At 61.3% G+C, this 14,146-nt stretch overlaps 3 protein-coding genes across 3 annotated transcripts; 2 read left to right on the forward strand and 1 right to left on the reverse strand.

Moving 5' to 3' along the window:
* Positions 1–5,762: 5,762 nt before the first annotated feature.
* On the forward strand, positions 5,763–8,396 carry FAM110D (family with sequence similarity 110 member D). Its single transcript, XM_084274390.1, has 2 exons — positions 5,763–5,835; positions 6,804–8,396. Exon 2 carries the CDS (start codon positions 6,907–6,909, stop codon positions 7,903–7,905), a length of 999 nt encoding a protein of 332 aa, XP_084130516.1. The 5' UTR covers positions 5,763–5,835; positions 6,804–6,906; the 3' UTR covers positions 7,906–8,396.
* Positions 8,397–8,597: 201 nt separating this feature from the next.
* LOC311200244 (uncharacterized protein C1orf232) lies at positions 8,598–9,701 on the reverse strand (the record flags this gene model as incomplete). Its single annotated transcript, XM_084274443.1, has 4 exons — positions 8,598–9,001; positions 9,224–9,321; positions 9,432–9,518; positions 9,615–9,701. The coding sequence occupies 4 exons, from the start codon at positions 9,699–9,701 to the stop codon at positions 8,731–8,733; spliced, it is 543 nt and encodes a 180-aa protein (XP_084130569.1). The 3' UTR covers positions 8,598–8,730.
* Positions 9,702–10,469: 768 nt separating this feature from the next.
* Positions 10,470–12,206, forward strand: ZNF593 (zinc finger protein 593). Its single transcript, XM_084274406.1, has 3 exons — positions 10,470–10,690; positions 11,536–11,598; positions 11,773–12,206. The coding sequence occupies exons 1-3, from the start codon at positions 10,494–10,496 to the stop codon at positions 11,912–11,914; spliced, it is 402 nt and encodes a 133-aa protein (XP_084130532.1). The 5' UTR covers positions 10,470–10,493; the 3' UTR covers positions 11,915–12,206.
* The last annotated feature ends 1,940 nt before the right edge of the window (positions 12,207–14,146 follow it).

Raw genomic sequence — 14,146 nt, forward strand, 5'->3', positions numbered from 1 at the left:
CACTGCTGTTCACCTCTGAGGCACTCTGCAAATTACCCCATTCTGCTCTGAAGTGCTTCAAAGAATGAACACCAAACACGCTGCCCACCTCCAGTGCAGAAATGAGTGAGTGGGTTTTTTTTTGTGGGGAAGGGCTTTTTTTTTTTTGACTCCCAAAGTGTTTCTTTGCACTGATTGCCACTTTAAAGGGTGGGGGGTACCTGAAAACCCCTCTCATGGTGCTTAGCCTTGCTGTTGAGTGACACTGAGTGTTTCCTTCCTTAACACTGAATGCTATAGTCCTGGAGGTCTGTGTTCTGTTTGATTTTTGTTGTTGTTGTCGTTTGAGGTCTTTGTTTTACAACCTTTGATGAATCAAATGGCTGTAGCAGCTATGGAGCTATTCACCAGCGTGACACAAAGTCAAGATACTTTTCAGCACTCAGAAAGGGCTTTTTTTTTTTTTTCAAATCTTTCTTTAAAAGCTGTAAATTATATTTTGTGGAGAATTTATAATGAGGAAAATCGTGTAATTTATTAAGTTCTTTGAGTTTCTGAAATAAAATCTGAATTTCAGTGGAGTCTTTGAACTTTCTCCAGAGAAATGCTTTCTTGGTCGGTGCAATGTCATCTCACTGTCAGCAAGGCTGATGTGGGGAAGGTTTATTTGCTGTGCCAGGGCAGAAGCAAGCTGTAGTGCTTCATCACAGCCATATTGTGAGTGAGCCTAAGCTTGTAGAAGGTGCTAGGTTGGCTAATAGCTGTGCTGCTCAGCTTCTGTGCTGTACTTTCACTCCTGCCTTGTGCTGCTGGGGGATTTGACAGGGCGAGGCCAAACTGAATGTGAAAACTGAGTGGGCTCCTGGACCAGCCATGTCTGTGGGCTCTGCAGAGAAGGATCAAAATGGTGCTCTTCTGGCTGCACTTCATTTTCACAGTGGGGATTAGACTAAAAGCAGCATTATTGCCTCCAGTACATGCTTAGAATTGTTATTACAAGCAGCTTGAGTACCACCCTGGGCTGTAAGGAAAAATCTGTCAGGCTCTGCCTACCCTGCTACTGGTACTACTGGATTTTTGAGGCTGCAAATAGCTGCTGCTGCTCTCCTGGGGCCATAACGCTCCTCCCTCTGAAGGGAACCTTTCCCCCTCTAGTTCCTGCATGTGTTGGGATAGGATTTCACCCAGAAAGCTGCCAGCTTGCTGTGAGTGACCCTTGTTTCGTTGTGCAGCAGGGCTGAAAGAAGCCTGGCCAGCATGTGCTCTGCTGTTTTCCCCCTGCCTCTGTGGGCTGGTGGCTGCTGCCTTCAGCTGGAGCTGGTGGAGGGAGCAGACTGGAAATGCTGTAAGTTGTCTTGTCGTGCCATTTCCTACCCCTGTAACAAACCCAGGCCCACTCATCTCTGTGCACTATCATCATCAGCTGTAGGTTTCTGTGGATCCTGGTGCTGGCACTCAGCAGATCCCCTCCTGGCAGGAGTTGTGGGGCCCAGTCAGTGCAGTTGGTGCAAAAAAGGGATTGAAATGTCAGTTCTCTTTTCATTAAAGGATTACTGCCTTAATCAAAGGAGAAATCACACCTCTGATTAGCTGTAAGAGTTGAGATTTTAAATACAGACACAAGCTTGATTCCTCCCCCACAAAATGAAGGAAATTAAACCTACATCCTTGAAATTTATCTAGCCCGTATTGGGAGGGGGGAGAATCTGCAAGGAGGTGTCCTGGTGCAGAAACTGGGTGTAAATACAGCCACAACTTGGCTCAAATAACCCCTCTCTGCTCTATTTCCCTTGTTCTGCAGAATGCTAAGGCCATTTTGGGCAGGGTTTGGCTGATCCACCCCTCTTCTCCTTGTTGATATTTTCACTTTCCCTTGGCTTAAAGGGAGCTTTCCCTTGGTGCCAGCCCCTGCTCCAGCGTAAAGGCAGATGGTGCTTTGTGGTGGAGATTAAGTCCTGCTGGAGGAGCCTGCAGCCTGCCCGCCCCTTGGAACGCTGCCCCACTTTGGAAAAACAACTTTCCTCCCCCCCTCTCCCCAGCTCAGGTGCCCTTTGGACTGTGCACAGCATGAACTACACCTTCTGTTGCTTTTCCCCTTTGCTCCACCGGTGAATCCTCCTGTGGGGTATCGATCACTGGGTGGTTTTTACTCTTTGCTGAGGATTTCTTTGGTGAAGATGAGGAGTTTTCCCAGGGAGAGCTGGCCAGCAGAGTTTAAAAACAAGCTCCATTTAACAGGCAGGGCTGAGTGGTGGCTCTTCCGTTTCCCCTTTGGTCTGAGGGGCTGGGGAGTGGTTTATGCAAAGTGCAATTTCTATCTTATACGAAGGAAGAGGGGTATATCTGAAATGCCATGAACCATGCAGCATGTCTGCACTGTTTGGGGAGGGGTGGGGGTAGAAATACAAGACCAAGCTGCTGCAGACCTCTGTCTGCTAGTTCTGGAAGGGTTTTTAGGGTATTTTTATGCTCTTAGAAGCCAAGTAACCTGAAGGATGAGCCAGCACCACCACTGAGTCTCTGTGGGAGAAGCTGTAGAGCCAGGTCCTTGTCAAATCCCTTTGTTCCCAGATGAATTTCCAGATGACCGGGGTGCCTGAAGCAGGAAGCAGTTGCGTAAGGGCGGCAGCTCTCCAGGAGCAGCCAGGGCTGGAGCAGGGGCACAGCCTGAGCTGTGGGGCTGGTGTGGCAGGTGGTGTTGGGAGCTGTGGCGGTTCTCTTTGTTACAGCCCCATGTGCCCAGCTCCATCCCACGCTCCCCTGGTGAAGTGAAGCCAGCTCGCTGGCTTTGTGCTCTCCTGAGAATCTCCTGCTGGAGTTCCAAGTGCTCAGAGGCCTCTCTAATCTCTGAGCTCTAAGATAAAACCAGATGCAGAGTGAAAACCTCCACAGGTCCCTTGCAGCAGCTGCTGGCTTTAGCCCAAACGCTCCTCTCTGACCCTGGGGAGGCTTCCTTCAGCCCTGGCTGCTCCTTCCATCTCTCTGTCTTCCCTGGGGACCCAGTAATCACTTGTTTTGCTTTGCAGACTCCACACAGGCAGCAGAAATCAGGATGCCCGTCACCCATCGTGGGGTTTGAAGCCCCTGTTGACAGGGTAGGACCATCCACAGGAGCCTTGGGGTCTTCTCCTGAGCCCACCTGCTGCCTGGTTCCTACTTGCCCAGACTTGCAGGCATCTGCCTTAGATTAGGTGGTGGTTTCAGGTTTATTCATGCCCGTTTGAGCGCTCGGTATATTTAAACTTGAACAGCAAGCCTTGTGCTCCCACCCCTCCCAAAGGACAGCGCTGCACCCTGGGCCCTCTGCAGCCACCCCGCTCCCACAGGCTGCTCTCCAGGTGGTGGCATCTGCATGGACCTCAGACCCAGAAAGAGCTTTTGTGGCATGTGAGAGCAGAAAGGGGGGGGCTGTGTAATCAGGTGCCACAGTCCCCTCAGTACCTGTTAAAGTTGTTGTTGTTGTTTTCAAAGGAGAAAGGTGCCCAGTGAGGACCAAATGGGATGTGGGACATTCAGCTGCTGCCTGGATCCATCAGAGGAGCGCTGGGAGCCTCGTGCTGCTCTGCTGCTCCTCCAGCCTGAGGGGTGGGAGCTGGGGCTGTAGTTAGCAGGGCTGAGGGCCGTTTACGTCCCCTTTATCTCCCTCCAGGAGGGAGTGGGGATGGTTAATGGGCAGGTAGAGGAGTCTGAGGATCCCTGTGCTGGGACTTGTGACCTTGGAGGACTTTCTCCAGAGTTTCCTTGCCTATTGGAAAGGCTGCAAGTTTCCCTGACTGGGTTCTGCCTGGGGTTGCTTTGCTTCCCTGGCACTGTGCTGGCTTCTCAGTGAGCCAAGCAGAGCCCCACCGATGAGCAGAGCAGCCCTTGTGGGAGCTCTGAGTAACCTTAGGTAAAAACAAAGGGCCTGGAGCATCCGTGTGACTAAGCAACACGAGCTGGTGTGTTCACAAGAGGCTGGTTAATTGAGTAAATCCGATTTCCCTGGAAACTGAAGTGACAAAATCCCCAACACCTCCTCAGGGAGTGGGAGCCGCCAGGAAGGGCCCCTGGAATCGTGCCTCTTCCAATCCCATAGGGAATCTGCCCTGTCTAAGCAGTTCAACAGTAAGTGCTTTGTGGGTGCTCCAAGGAGGAGCTGGGGAGGAGGGTGATCACTCTAGGGCAGGTTTGCTTGGAGCATCCTGTGGGAATACCCTGCATCTTGGCAGAGAAGGGTGAATCCCAGGTTGCTGTTACTTGTGGCTTTACCGGAACGGCTGCTGGGATTCCAGCTTGGAAAATAAACCCCATCCCCATAAACAGTGATTCATGTTGCCTGGAGTTCAAAACAAGATCCTGTTGGCTGCGTGTCTCCTGTGTGGGAACCCAGGTGCTTTCTTCCTGGGTTGGATCCCAGTGCTGCCACACGTTTCTCCATCATCCTCCATCCTTTTTCCCCATCTTCCTCTGGAAAGGGTTGTGTTGCTGTGGCACAGCCCCGTCCCTCACACAGCCCGAGTGCTGCTGGCAGCACGGCTGCCGCTGTCGCTTGGCTCTGGTTTTATTGGAGTAGGACAGAGTGAGGTGCTTTGTCCCTTCCTTGTTCTTTTTTTTCTGGTGCTGGCAGAGTTCAGACAAGGTCTGGCCACTCTTATCCTGCTCAGACTGTTTCCCTCAGCCCAGGAATCCCGGCCCCTTCCCGGCACCGCTGCCATTGCGCAGGGAGGTGGATGCTGACCCGACCCAGGTTCCCGGCACCCGCTCCCCAGCACCAGCACCGCAGGAAGGAACTGGGGTGGGAGCCAGCAGAACTGGGGGCTGGTTTCCCTCTAATCCAGGGACAGTGCCCTGGGCTGGGCGTTTTAGGATGAATGCAGTGGCTTTGTCCCTGCTCTTGGTCCCCTGAGTCCCTGCAAGCAGCCTGGGCTGGGCTGTACCCCAATACCCCAGCTCCCCATCCAGACTGTCTGCAGGAGGGATGGGGGGAGCTGGCAGGTCCCTGGGGGCTTTCTCCAACCCCACACCAAGGGGCTAGGAGCCTAGCTCAGGGTGAAGCATGTCCTCCTTCCCCCAGCTGCTGCAGTGCTGGTGTCACAGCCCCCCAGGCAGGCTCTGGGGATGGTGGGGGTCCTGGGGCTGCCCTCACAGGAGTGCTCAGCCTTCGGGAAGGGGAGAGGGCAGCAGTAAAAATAACCCCTGGGCTGGCTCCAGCCTGTTGTGGCTTCCTGCAATTTACAGCCCTTCCCGGGGGGAAGGGGAAGCAGGAACTGGCCTGACTCGCCAGTGGAGAAGGTGCCAGAAGGACCCTCCTCCTCATCCTCTTCACTGCCCAGGGTAGGATCAGGGAAAAGGGGATCACTGAGCTGCACCCAGCATCTTGGGGTGGCTGTAGAACGAGAAGCTGCCAGAGTGGACATGGTTTTACTGTCCCATTTGTGATGCCTCGTGTACTGGGGGCACGGAGAGACTCACTCCTGCCTGGAGGAGACAGAGATCTCTGCCTCGGATCCTGAAATCCCAGTGGGGCTCCCATAAAGAGGAGGAGGGAGGAGACACAGGGGTAGAGTTGAGCTGGAGCTTCCGGGGAAGGAGGGTTAATTTTCGCTGGACAGGGGCAGGGGTCCCGAGTATGAAGGTTGCAGCTGGGGCAGGAGGTTCACACGGGCAGGGTGGGCACAGGGCAGGCTCCTGCTGACGGAGCTGGACTGGCAGGGGTTAACGGGGTGGTTCTTCCTCTTCCTCACACTCTATATGAGGCTCCTGCCTGCTCTGGGTTCAGTTTGCTGCTAGCAGCCAGAGGAGCAGGAGCTGAGTGAGACCAGAGCATCCCTGCATCCCATCCCTGCATTCGATCCCTGCATCCCTGCGTGGGCTCAGGTGAGTGTGAGCATCCTGCCCCTGCTGAGTCCAGTGGGCTGGGGCTGGGGCTGGGACTGGGCTGAGGAATGCGGGCACATCCTGGGCACGTTGGCTCTGCCAGGGCTGGGTGATGGGACCACATGCCAGGCCACCTTCCCCTGAACCATGTGAAGCTCTGCCCCACACCTGGAGCTCATCCCTTGGGAGCACAGGACTAGGCAAAATGTGTGCCTCAGTTTCCCTATCTGTGCCCCAGGGTCGATGTGTGGGGGAGCCTGTGGTCTGTGTGGGCATGGGCAGAGGGTTGATTGCTCTCTGGTGTGCCCTGCTCTGCCCAGCCCCACGTCCCTGCTGTCCCTGGGGGGGGGTTGCAGGCAGTGGGATGGCTCTTCACTGCCATCCAAGCCTCTTCTGCTCAGCAAACACAACTGCTTTGGGCATTTCGAGCCCCTGGATCAGGCTCCAGACCTGCCCCCACTCCATCACCCACCTCCACAGCTGGATTCACAGCCCCAGTCCTGCTCGGGTGCAGCTGAGCAGGAGCCATCACAACCCAGGACTAATAAAACCCCCTTTTCTCCACGCTCCCCTCGCAGTAACCCCAGAGGGACTTTCTCTCCCAAGCAGACATGCTCACCCTGGGTGCAGGGAGCACAGCACAGAGAGACCCCAGGAGCCCCCAGCCCTGGCCCTGGCCCCAGCCAGCTCTCCTGCACACAGGGCCGAGCTGGCTTTGTTCCCCTCTCCCTGTGCTCTGAGATAAGGCGACCGGCTCTGGTATTTTTTCCTGTTGGAGCCATTCCTGGGATGAGAGTGAAGCCGGAGGATGCTCGGCGCTTCTCTCTTCCTGCCTGGGCTGGCAGCGCTGGACAAAGGCAGCTCAGCTCTGCCTGCGGGCGGTTGAGGGGACCCCTGGCTCCCCTTTTCCCCTCATCCTCCTCCTGCAGCATCCCTGGTGTAACTCCAGCTCTCCTCTCTCTTCCCAGGGCTGAATCCAGGACCCAAGCGAAGCTTTGGGAGACCCTCCACCCACAGCCACCCAGGGAGCAGCAGAAGTGACCCAGGGTGTCTTTTTGGGGCTGGGGAGCAATGGTGCCCCTGGGCAGCCCCTCTCTTGCTGTCTGTGCCTCCAGCAACCTGCGCCTCATGGCCCCTGGCCGCGGCTCCCCCCTGGCCTGGCTGAACCAGGGCCCCGACTGCCCGCGTGAGCCGGGGGGCGGTGGGGGCCGGATGCCCAGTGCCGTGGAGCGGCTGGAAGCTGACAAGGCCAAATACGTCAAATCCCAGCAGGTGATCAACAGCCGTCAGGAGCCAGCACTGCGGGGCTGCACCCCTCGGCTCTCCCCCCGCAGCCGGCGCCTCCTCGTCCGTCAGCAGTGTAACGAGTTGTGTCAGGGCTCGGAGCTGAGCCGGGAGGGCTCCTGGAAGCTGTCATGCCCCCAGTCTCCCGTGTCACGCCGGGCTGGCAGCAGACGCCTGCTGAGACCTGACTCGCTCATCATCTACCGACAGAAACGGGACTGCCTGGGGGGGGACAAGGAGAACACCAAGGGCACTGGGCTGGTGCGACGCTTCTTCCAGGGATATCTCAGAGACAAGCCCCCCAGCTCCCCCCCAGTGAGCCCCAAGCCCCCCATGCTGTGGGAGGCTGCAGAGAAGGAGAAGGCGAGGACACCAGGTACCGGGGGTGGCACGGGTGGCATCTTCCCTCTTCCCAGCAGCCCGTCGGCGCAGCACCCCCGGCCCCCTGACAAGCAGGCGCTGGCTCTGCGTGTCTCCCTGCCGCTCTCGGAGCAGGAGCGGTTCTTCAACTACTGCGGGCTGGACCGGGCACTGGTGGAGCTACTGGGGCAGGAGCGTTTCGGGCCGGTGGGCTGGGACAATGCCTCGGTCCGGCTCCCAGGATCCTGCGAGTCGGAGCCCGGCCGGGCTTCAGGACGCAGCGAGGGGGACGTGGGACCAGGCGAGGAGGAGTCGGACACCCGGCCGGGCGCTGCTGTCTCGGTGGTGGAGCGCAACGCCCGTGTCATCAAGTGGCTCTACAGCTGCCAGAGAGCCTGGGCGGCCGCCAAGGAATCCACCATCTGAGCCGAGACCGTCTGCTTGGGAACGGGGACCCAGGGGCTGGATGGGGCCCCTCGCTGGTTCTTGCCGGTGGCATCAACCGGGCTGCTGCTGGCCAGGTGGGCCACTAGGTCTACCCCATCCCCCTCCCCTTCCCCCCCAAGCCCCTAACTCTAGCCTGCCCCAGGGCTGAGCACCCAAGGGGTGCACAGGGAGGGTGCTGCCCTGGGGGAGTTTCTCCATGTCCCCCAGGCCAGCAGGCTGCTGTCCCCTTCTCCATCCTCTGTCACCAGCATGGGGTGGTGGGATGGGGCTGCACCCCCCCCCCCCCCCCCCCCAGCTGCTCGTGTCCTGTACCAGCTGCAAGCTGGGGGGGGAGTGGGTGGGCAGAGTCTGAGCCCCCCCCCCCACGGGCAGTGGCCACCCCACAGTCCCATCCTCCCCAGGAAATGGGCTGCTGGGGCTGGAACAGTGCTAAATAAACCCATTTTCTTGTCTTTTCTCTTTTTTTCCTAGCCTGGCAGTGTGTGTGTGGTTTGTGCGGGCAGAGTCCAGGCTGGGTGGGGGTGATGCTTCAGGGCAGGGGGTGGCAGCACCCCATCCTACCGTGGGGACCATGCTGCGCCAGGGGTGACGGAGCTGCTGGAGGGCAGGGTGGTGAGGGTGGGGGCGGCAGGGGCAGAGAAAGCACCAGGCAGGGCTCTGGGAGAAGGGGCATCTCGGGGTCTTTAGTGCAGAGACATCGCTGAAACCCACCGCGGAGCCCTTGGGAAGGGCTGGGTGCTGCCCACTGGCAGTGGGGGCACTGCCTATGCTGCTGGAGGCTCCATCCAGCCGGCGCCTCCTCCTCTAGTTGCCCTTAGAGGCATTTTTATTCCGGATCTCGGCCAGTTTGCCGGCCAGGAAGCCCCAGTGGAAAGCTCCTTCCTCCGGTTCCCGCAGGTCGTTGTCATCGTTACCCGGTGGCACCCCAGGGCTCTCGCCCAGCTCCGGGGGAGACACCTCCTCCTCCTCCTCCTTCTCCGGACCTGACGTCTGCTGCCACTTGGTAGCAAAGAGGTCCCAGAAGCCAGGTGCCTTCTCAGAGGGTCGTGGCTCGGGCGGCTCTGCGGCCAGCGGGCTGGGGAGAGAGTGGGGATGAAGTGGCTTCCCTTCCCGACGGGACTGGTCACCCTGAGCCCCACCATGTCCCCGTCCCACACCAGCTCTCCCACTGCTGTCGCCCAGCCCAGCCCAGCGGGTGTAGGCAGGGGAGAGGGATGTGGATGACGGGCTGGGGGGATGTGGGGGTTTGGGTGGATCCAGGCTCTGGGATTTCCCCCCCAGCCTAGGTGCAACTTACTGGTCTGCGCAGGGTTCTGGGCTGAGCAGCTGGTGCTCGTCCTCACGAGTGAAGAGGGACGAAAGCGTCCGCCAGCCCCGGGCACCCACCCCCTGCACCTGCAAGGGAATCAGCACCAAGCTCACTGGGGACCTCCAGGTCCCAGCAGCACCCCTCCCCCCCCGCCCCCCCCGCAGCCCCTCCGCGCTTCCCGCAGCCCCCTCCTCACCTTCCTCGCCAGCTGGGACACGGGGCTGGGTCCCTCCTCCATCAGTGTGGAGGGCTCGGCTGTCTCCATCAGCTCTGGGAGGTCTCCCTGCAATGAAGCCCTCATGTGAGGACAGGGGTGCAGGCAGGGAGGTTGGTCACCCCACTTTGTGGTTCCCAGGCGTGCCAGTACCCCCTCCCCTACCTCCTCCTGCAGAGCCCCGTCTGCCCGCGCCCCCCCCAGGGTCTGCAGCACTTTGGCTTTGTAGAGCCGCCAGAAGCCCTGGGTCATGGTGAGGGGCTCAACAGGGCCGGGAACCGGTGGGTGCCGTGGGGAGCGGGAGGGGTGCAGGGATGGGCCCCCCCCCCCGCCCCCCCCCACTGCTCCGCCCCGGTGATCCGGTGGCTTCATTAAAGTTTTAGGGGCCACAGCCAATGCACAAAGGGGAACCTGAGCCCGGCCTGGGTCGAGGGCAGCACAAGGGCAGTTGCTCTGGTCACCTCCAGCCACCCCCTCCAGCCCCCTGCCCTGGTCCCCCAGTGCCCCTTAGCCCATAGGAGACCTCTCCCCCGGGCCGGGGCAACCCCAAGCCCACAGTGTAGAGCAGGCGTTGGGCCTCGGCGCCCCCCCCCCCCCGCGTCCCCGTGCGCCCCCATCTATAATTGATCACCCGGGGTGGAGGAAACACGATCAGCGCCGGGACACGGCGCGCTGAGCCCTGCCCAGCTCATCACTGCGGTGACCAGGGCACGGCGGGTCCCGCTCACGCCCTGCCCTAAGGCCAGCCCCCGGGAACAGCCTAGGGGCGGCTGCGGGGGGGACACCGGGGCCGCGGCTGCCCCTCCGGAGCCATTCACCAGCCCCGGCAGGCGGGACCGGGCACGGCCGCGGGACGGAGCTACCGGGCGGGGCCGGGGGCGGAGCTTAGCGCGGAGGGGGCGTGGCCTAGGGCCGTCCGGCCGTGACTGACAGGCGGAGGGGAGGTGCTGTCGGCCCATGGGCGGAGCCTGCCTCTTCGTGGGCGGGGCCTGCAGCTCTCCGCGCATGCGCATCGCGGCTCGGCGGCCTCGGCGTGTATCCGCCATGTCTCCGCGGAACGGCCGCCGCACCGGCGCCCACCGGGCGCACTCGCTGGCCAAGCACTTGAAGACGAAGCGGCGCCGGCGGGACCTGGATGAGATCCACAAGGACCTGCAGCCCGAGAACGCCGCCCGGCTGCTGCGACAGGAGCTTGACCCGGACTTGCCGGGATGCGCCCAGTTCTACTGCCTGCACTGCGCGTGCGTGGGCGGGCGGGGCCGGGGGTCTGCGGGGGGGGTGTGTGTCTGTCCCGGGAGTCTGGGGGGGGGGGGGGTGTCTGTCCCGGGGGGGTCCCGGGGGTCTGCGGGGGGGTGGGGGGTGTCTGTCTCGGGGGGGTCCCGGGGTCTGCGGGGGGTGGGGGGTGTCTGTCCCGGGGGGGTCCCGGGGGTCTGCGGGGGGGTGGGGGGTGTCTGTCTCGGGGGGGTCCCGGGGTCTGCGGGGGGTGGGGGGTGTCTGTCCCGGCGGGGTCCCGGGGGTCTGCGGCGGGGGGGGGGGTGTCTGTCCCGGCGGGGTCCCGAGAGTCTGTGGGGGGTGGGGGGTGTCTGTCCCGGGGGGGTCCCGGGGGTAGGTCTGTCCCGGGGAATCTGCGGCGGGGAGGGGGTCTGTACTGGAGGGCTCCCGGGGGGCAGGGGGGTCTGCCCTGGGGGAGGTCCGCACCGGGGAGGGTTCTGCATCTGAGAGGGGTCCCATGGTGAGTCCCGGGGGGCCTGGTCATTGTGGGGTGACCCTGAGGGGGGTCCAGACCCATGGGTGGCAGCTTGTCCTGGTCCTGGAGGGCGCCTGGTGTCCGGAGGGGGTTGTTGGGATCTGGGGGTCTGTCCCTGGCCCAGAGTGGGGCTGGCATGGTCCCTTCTCTTTGGGCAGAGGGTCTCTAACCCCAGGAGGCCTTGTGCTGCTCCCAGGCTGGAACCTGGCCCCTGAGGGGAGCTTGTTTTGGTCTCAGGAGGGATGCCAGCCCACTGGGGACTGGCCCCAGGGGTGGGGGGGAACTGTGTCCCCTCCTGTCTTGGGGGATACCCTGACCTCCAATCTCTTATCCCCTCAGGCGCTACTTTGTGGACCTGACCAGCATGAAGGAGCATTTCAGGTCCAAGGTGCACAAGAAGAGGTAAGGGGGGGCCCGAGTGGGGCCCTGAGCTGCCCCCTTTGCTCGTGCAGTGCCCAAGCAGGCCGTAGCCCCCTGACTTGTTTGGGGCAAGGGGTGGGTGGCTGTATTGGTTCAGGGTCAGTCTTGTTTTGAGGATCTGGGATGGAAGGTTTCAGCCTCCCTCTTTGCCTGCAGGCTGAAGCAGCTGCGGGAGGCACCCTACACGCAGGAGGAGGCAGAGCGTGCCGCTGGCATGGGCTCCTACATCCCCCCCAAGAAGGTGGAAGTGCAGACTCAGCTGCTCGACGAAGTCGTTGAGATGGAGGCATCCAGCTGAACGTGGACTGTGTGGGGCCGGGGGCTCTGTCAGGACAGCTTTGTCCGAAAAACACCCCCCCGTGCAGCCAGCCAGCACTGCTCCTGCCAGCAGCCCTCCCTGCCAGAGCACTGACGAGGAGAAGGAGCCAGCAGGGCCCCGGGTGGCCTTGCTGAGTGTCCCCCCGCTCAGGGAAGGGACAAGCCTCTTGTTCCCATTGCTCTGGCGTGACTGTGCGCTTGGTTCAGGCCTCTCTCCTGGGGTCAGAGCTTGGCCCTGGTGAGTTGCCCATTAAAATACATCAATATTTTGAGAGCTTGCTGTGAGTGCAACCCTGGCCCTGGCTGCCCCTCAGGCTGGGGGGCAACGTCTTTGGTGTTGGGTTCTTCCTGAGTGCTCGAAGAGGAGTAATGCCCTTGTCTGTGCCAGTGGGGAGGAATGGACTTGGCCCAGTGCTGCCCAGGCAGTGTGGCAAAGCTCCGTGTGCCCTCGTGGCAGGGGGTTCCCTGCTGATTGGTAGCGGATAGGGGTCTGCTTCTGGGGCAGGGTGAGCTTGAATGAACTCTTTGTCAAGTGAGCAGCTCTGCCCCTTTGGGCTGGGTGCCCCACCCCCCCCCCCCAGCAGGGACACTTTTAGGCTCCAGTCCCCTAAATCCCAACACCTGTCAGGTTGATGCTGTGAGTGACGTGATGCAGCCGCCTCCTCCCTGCTGCCCCTCATCCACCAGCGTGATGCTGCTGTACTGGAGCCGGTGAGTGTGACCCTGCCTGGCTCCTGTGTGACAAGCTGCAAATTCCTGCAGAGTGGATCTGGCAGATGGAGCCCTGGCAGCAAAACCCTGGGGCTGGGATGTTGGGTTGGAGGAGCAGAAAGGCAGCAGGACAGTGCAGCTGCGATCGGCAGGAAAAGGTTTATTTCCATGCAGCCTGTGTGGTTTGTTCCCCCTCCCTGCCCTCCCCCCCCCCCCCCCCCCCCGTCACCCCCAGCCCCAGGGAGATGGAGGGGACTAGCTTTGGGCACGTCTGCGCAGGTTTGGTGGGTGTGAGGAGGCTGGGAAGGTTGTAGACACCATCCCAGTGGGATGCACCAGCCCTGGGGATGCGTTTTGGCCCCATCTTTTCCCCCGCTGTGACACCGAACCCCCTCCCCACCCCCCCACTTCCCCCCCCTCCCCTGCATAGTTGCAGCCATCCCTGACATGTTACCTAACAGCACTGACCTCCTTTCTGCAGGGCCGGGCTGGCTGCAGCTCCAGCACGGTCCCTGTGGGGATGGGGTGGCTGTGTGGCTGCCAGCGGGGTGCAGGGGGCCCCTGGACCCCTCTGCTTAATGGGGGAGATGAAGTTGCACCCAGCACCCAGCTCTACCATCCCATCTGTGGGTCCGTTCAGCTTTTGGTCTCATGGCTGGATCCTGGCATCCCGCAGTGGCCAAGGGGTTGGGGGGTTCAGCTGGTACCTCTGGAGCCAGGACGTGGCTCCTCTGTTTATCCTGGTTGTTAAACTGGCTCCCGAAAGCAGGGACAGCTGGGGGACAGAGGCACGTGTCCCCCAGCCCCAGGGGCATCGCAATGGAGGGAAGGGCTGGAGGTGACGCAGGTCAGCTGGAAAGGATCCGCATCCGGCTGCTCCGTTGGGGTGGGGGCCAGGGGGTGGAGGGTGACCCCAGCACCCTCCTGGGGACAGGCTCTACGGCCCCAGCAGCCCTTTCCTCATGGGTCCGGGGGGGCCTTGGTGGGGCCAGCCATTCTCCGGGCGCTGTAGAGGGAGAGGCAGAGCCCAGCAGCTGCCAGCAGCAGAGCCAGGGGGGTCAGCAGCCGCCCCCCCGACTCGGTCCCCCGCCCTGCCGCCAGTTGCATCTGTGGGGGGAGAGAGGAGAGAAGGGAAGCGCTGTGAGACCCTGAGCCCCAGACCACCCGGGGGACAGGGATGAGGGACCCACAGCTGTGCCCTGAAGTCCCCGTGACGCCTGGCTGGGATGTAAAGGTAGGTGGTGGGGGCAGCTCTGGGGTGTTTTTGGGGTGCTGCATGCAATGCTCGCAGGGCCACCCCAGCAACATGCTTGCTGCCCGTCTGGAGCTGTGGTACGGCCAGACATAGCTTCTGCAGCTGGCAGGCCTGGTGGGCAGCGTGGGCAGGGCCCTGGGGGTCCTCGCGGGTTCCCCCCCACACCCCACTCACCCCTTACCTGGAGCAGACGGAAGTACCCCGGGGTTAAGCGTCTGGGGCGGATAATCATGGTACAGCAGGATG

This window comes from Gallinula chloropus, assembly GCF_964237585.1.
Source record: "Gallinula chloropus genome assembly, chromosome: 22".
Taxonomy (NCBI): Eukaryota; Metazoa; Chordata; class Aves; order Gruiformes; family Rallidae; genus Gallinula; species Gallinula chloropus.

Excerpts from the sequence above, each read along its gene's own strand:
- FAM110D (XM_084274390.1), top strand. The coding sequence starts at position 6,907 with ATGGTGCCCCTGGGCAGCCCCTCTCTTGCTGTCTGTGCCTCCAGCAAC.
- ZNF593 (XM_084274406.1), top strand. The coding sequence starts at position 10,494 with ATGTCTCCGCGGAACGGCCGCCGCACCGGCGCCCACCGGGCGCACTCG. Across the intron at positions 10,691-11,535 it reads TTCTACTGCCTGCACTGCGC|GCGCTACTTTGTGGACCTGA; the intron begins GTGCGTGGGCGG and ends TTATCCCCTCAG. Across the intron at positions 11,599-11,772 it reads TCCAAGGTGCACAAGAAGAG|GCTGAAGCAGCTGCGGGAGG; the intron begins GTAAGGGGGGGC and ends CTTTGCCTGCAG.